Source organism: Austrofundulus limnaeus, unplaced genomic scaffold (genome assembly GCF_001266775.1).
Source record: "Austrofundulus limnaeus strain Quisiro unplaced genomic scaffold, Austrofundulus_limnaeus-1.0 Scaffold969, whole genome shotgun sequence".
NCBI classification, from domain to species: Eukaryota; Metazoa; Chordata; class Actinopteri; order Cyprinodontiformes; family Rivulidae; genus Austrofundulus; species Austrofundulus limnaeus.
Window position 1 is genome coordinate 14,865 of NW_013953371.1, and position 4,704 is coordinate 19,568.

Genomic DNA, 4,704 nt, shown 5'->3' on the forward strand with positions numbered 1-4,704 from the left:
ATATATATATATATATATGACAGTTACTCTGACAAAACAGCTGATTATTTTTCCTTATTTTAAGATCATCTTTGTGTTTTTTTGGGACAAATTTATAAGTATATGCATTTAGAGAGTTCGAGAAATTAATATTTAAAGACCTGATTTTATTGGTAACGCTTTCTTTTACAGTACCCTTATTACCATGTAATTACAAGGTAATAAAAGTAATTAAAATTGTAATTACTACCTTATTACCATGTAATTACAAGGTAATAAAATAAAATTGTAATTACTACCTTATTACCATGTAATTACAAGGTAAAAGTAATTAAATTGTAATTACTACCTTATTACCATGTAATTACTTTTATACCCTAATTACCATGTAATTACATGGTAATTAGGGTATAAAAGAAAACTACTGTTAGTAAAACTACCTTTATTAGGTAACTACAATCAAATTACTATTCAATAGTAACTCAACACTATATAACCAAAAGAATGTAACTAAATTTTGGGGTTAGTGGTTAATTGCAATAAAATAAAACTATAAAACTGTCCAAATTACCTACTACTTATTTAGGTGTTACATAGTGAATTGTAATACATTACCAGGTAAGTGCTATATTACTGCAGACAATTAATTATAAAGTAAAATTGTACTCTAATTACCACGTAATTGCATGGTAATAAGGTAGTAATTACATTTTTTTTACATTGTAATTACATGGTAATAAGGTAGTAATTATGTTTAATTACATTTTATTACATTGTAATGACATGGTAATAAAGGGAACCATAAAAGAAAGTGTTACCATTTTATTTTAACACAACAAAACAAAAATACGCACAATTGAAATAATAAAAAAATCTATTTTTTCTCATTAGAATTAGTACATTTCTCATTAACACCTGAATGATTGGCAAATCATTTGTTGCTCTTTTCATAGGATTTAGTAATTGTAAATATATAGAGTTTAATTTGCCTTTTCTGTAAAAAAAATTAAAAAATAAACAAAGTTATGATTGGTCACGATGTGTGCTGTTCTGCATCTAATCATGCGGTTCTGTCCCATCAGAGGGGTTCTGGCCATCGCCTGGAGCTTGGCTGATCCTGAGCTTCTGCTGAGCTGTGGGAAGGACAGCAGGATCCTGTGCTGGAACCCAAACACAGCTGAGGTAACACTGTGACACACCTGTAGCTCAGTTTTTGTTCCTCGCCTCACAAGACATGAGAAATCATCTCATTTCCAGGTACTGTACGAGCTGCCTACCAGCAGCCAGTGGTGCTTTGACATCCAGTGGTGCCCCAGAAACCCTGCTGTACTGTCAGCTGCAGGGTTCGACGGACACATTGACATCCACTCCATCATGGGGGGCAGCAGCCAGGCACAGACCCAGAGACATGCCGACCAGGTGAGACTTAAAGCTCCAAGAACAGGTGTTTGAGCCACCAGTGTGGCAAAATGACAGAAATGATTTTTACAGTCTTTAAAATATGTACAATACATCAAACAGTGTCTATAAAGTGACAAAACTGTCTTGAAGTTAAAAAAATAACACATCCGACACATGATGATCCAAGTTTATTGAAAGTGCATGAATTAGTCCAAAAGTCACCAGGAGCCTTCATTATCAGAGTGCAGCTTTCCTACTTAAAGTTGGCTTAGAGGCCAAACTGGAAAATGTTGTAAATGAATTATCAAGACGTTTGACACAAAGAATGAAGAACAATCAGCAGATGTGATTACTGAGCTCTGTCTGACAGCACACAGTTCATATACAGACAAGGTCTGCAGCATGAAGTGACTCAGCTCTTAAAGGGTCACTTACAAAAACCATGTGTTATTTGTCAAACACATTTGTTGACCTCTAACCATAGGGGTCTAACCCCACCTGCCTTATGATGGGTTATAAACCTAATTCTACTCTACAATCAACAGCTGTGTCTTCACTCTTACATTTCTGATAACAAAAGTTATCAGATCAGCAGCATTTATATCTCTTGTAATTAAATGAACCATAATGTTTCAGATCACAATTTAACCAGCAGAAAAGTGCGTGCATCAGATTTATCAAACCAAGCACACACACATGTTTCTGTGCTTCTTTTCTTTATACATCCCAACAAACAGGAAACTAAGGCAGTCAGACACACACACCTCCACACACACGTCCATCTGCAGTGTGTCAGGATTGGAGTTAGGATTAACGTGTGGATTGAGTTTGGGTTAGGTTTTGGATCAGGCATGTATTTTTTTGAGGTTATGTTTCGGGTTGAGAATCGATGATATCTGCCATGTAACACAGTCTTTGTGTTAGATGGCAGATATTGATCACAGACTTGTGAACTGAATTGAATTGAAATCATATCGTGACAGACTTTATGATAGAGAAATATTGAATCATTATTTAAACATATCGATGTAATATTGTATCGTGATAAAGCTGGTGATTTACACCCCTAGTTAACAATGAAGTTCATCTAAAATAAATGTTCACATTATTTAGAAAAGTTCCTTCTAGTGATTTTTTTACAGTTAACTGAGGTTAGGCCTGGTGAAGACCCCTAATGCTGAGTAGTTAATAATATTAGAATTAAAGTAGTTAAATTTGAATTATGCCTTTTTTGTATTTTAAGCAACTCCCTTTGTTATGTAGTTGGTAATGAATACTTCCAATTTTTGAGGTTTATTTGTATTATTTTAAGGTTGTTCTCTGGTGGCCCAGTTTATTTATCTAGTTAGTACAGGAGCAGCCTCAGTACTTATTCATATCTAATGCTAGAGAGTATTTCAGGACTTAATCATCAGTGGTGTCCACTGGGTCAACAAGCCTTTCAGCCATTTATCATCAGACGCTCTCACCAGTGGGGGATGCCCCGGGGTGGTCAGTTCCTGAGGTCAAGTCCTGTGTCAATATATTAAAAATGTTATTTTTATAAAAGATGAGCAGTAGAGCTGTCAATTTGATTGCAAAGTCTATTAATTTGGAGGGTAAACTATTATTTCTGAGGGTTAGGCTGTAGAAATGACCAGTAAATGAATAGAAGTCAATGCAAAGTCCTCATGAAGATAGAAGACCAAACGTGTGTGTGTGTGTGTGTGAAGCTGTGGCTGTCAGAGCAGAGCAAACCTGCAGAAGTAAATAAAAATAAAATAATAGTTCATCTGTACAGGTTCTTCTTTAATGAAATGTTTCATCTGAGGTGAACTCAGTGTTTTAATCACTGCCTGTGAACAAAGTTTAACAAAAACCATCAGAACTGTTTGTTCACATGCAGAAATTAACCCTCACATCTACACATGGGACACTATGAAATTATGACGTATGGGTTAAAATATCACGGTTTCACGTTATGACAGAATTATGATTACAGCNAAATGGACTTTGTTGTGATCATCAGCCGGACATCATTGAGACCAACAGACAGTTTTATGTCAGGGGGGAGTGCTGAGCTCCAGGTGATAGACACATCCAATATATGAGTAACGTGAAAGCTGACTACAGTTGGAAAAAAGACACAAGACACTTAATTTGTCTTAAAATCCAGACATTGTGACAAATCAGTAACTGTAACCTTACCTCAGCAGAAGGCAGAGGGTGTCGGTCTTTTCTGCTCAGATTTAGCTATCGGAGCATGAAGCTAATGTTTACTCACAATGCTAATGCTATCCTTACTCTCTGGTGCTCTAGAGTGTAGAGGGTAGACTTATGTAAAATAAGCCTCCTTACATCTCATAACTTAGTTATGAGAGAAGTTTTACCAAGGTATTTTCCTCATTACTTTAATATTTTGACTGTGCAAAGTGAAAAGTGACACAATAAGGGAACGTTCAGACGAGTTCAAGTTGATTTCATAAAAGATTATGCAATCATTTATTTACACAACTTGAACAGATCATAAGTTACACCTGATTGTGGGTTTTCCTATAACAAGCTTCAAGTTAAAATGAGGTAAAATTCGAGTCCGAATTTCAATTCACATTAAACTCAGATTACTTATATATAGAACAGTAAAACATCAGTTCTGATGTAACAACCAAACTATTTTACTGGCACTTTTAACTTAAGATTGGCAAATAAAGGATAAGAAAAGGGGTGAAAATAAGGTTAGTGTTTCTGCTTTTATTTTGTTAAGGGTATCAACCGGATCAGCAAGTCCCCTCTGCGCTCAGATTTCCACATGACACGTCACCTGGAACACGACAGGGTTTACCTGTTGCTGGCTTCTTGACCACACCCCAGGCAAATACTGCCTCACCTCAGACCAGCCAGGGAACGTTTGTTCGGCCCGCTCACTGCTCCTTGGCGAGAAAGTGTTTATTTTAGGCAACTTTTCGTCTGCTTCGAACTTCGTCAGAAAGATTGGAGCTGAAGCTTCCGGTTCGTCCTTCTAAATAAAAGTTCTCCCCTCGGGAGTTAAAAACACTTAGAGACCTGAGTCTCAATGTGGACAGTAGTGGCGTGCTACTGTCCGGGCCGTCAGATCTCCCCTATTTGGCTTATGGGCGAGATCTACGGCCGAGCTGGTTCCTCCGAAGAGAATCAGCCATGTCTTCCCCGTTGGCATTCAGGAAGAAATGTGTTCCGTCTCTCAAAGACGTCCGTGTTAGTAATAGAGGCAGACAACATTGGTTCCGCCCTCAGGCGTTAAGAATGAGTCACAGAAAGGAAAGAAGATAAGAGCTTTACCAGTGGTGCCAGTGCAAGGTCAAATTC

The 4,704-nt window shown here is 37.0% G+C and overlaps 1 protein-coding gene across 2 annotated transcripts in view; it reads left to right on the forward strand.

The window, feature by feature from the left end:
• sec31a (SEC31 homolog A, COPII coat complex component) overlaps positions 1-4,704 on the forward strand; it is a 64,572-nt gene that overhangs the window by 14,199 nt on the left and 45,669 nt on the right. For both annotated transcript variants that reach the window (XM_014029901.1, XM_014029902.1), the window contains exons 8-9: positions 1,062-1,161; positions 1,237-1,398. In XM_014029901.1, coding sequence (XP_013885355.1) covers positions 1,062-1,161; positions 1,237-1,398 — 262 coding nt within the window. The remainder of the gene's footprint in view (positions 1-1,061; positions 1,162-1,236; positions 1,399-4,704) is intronic.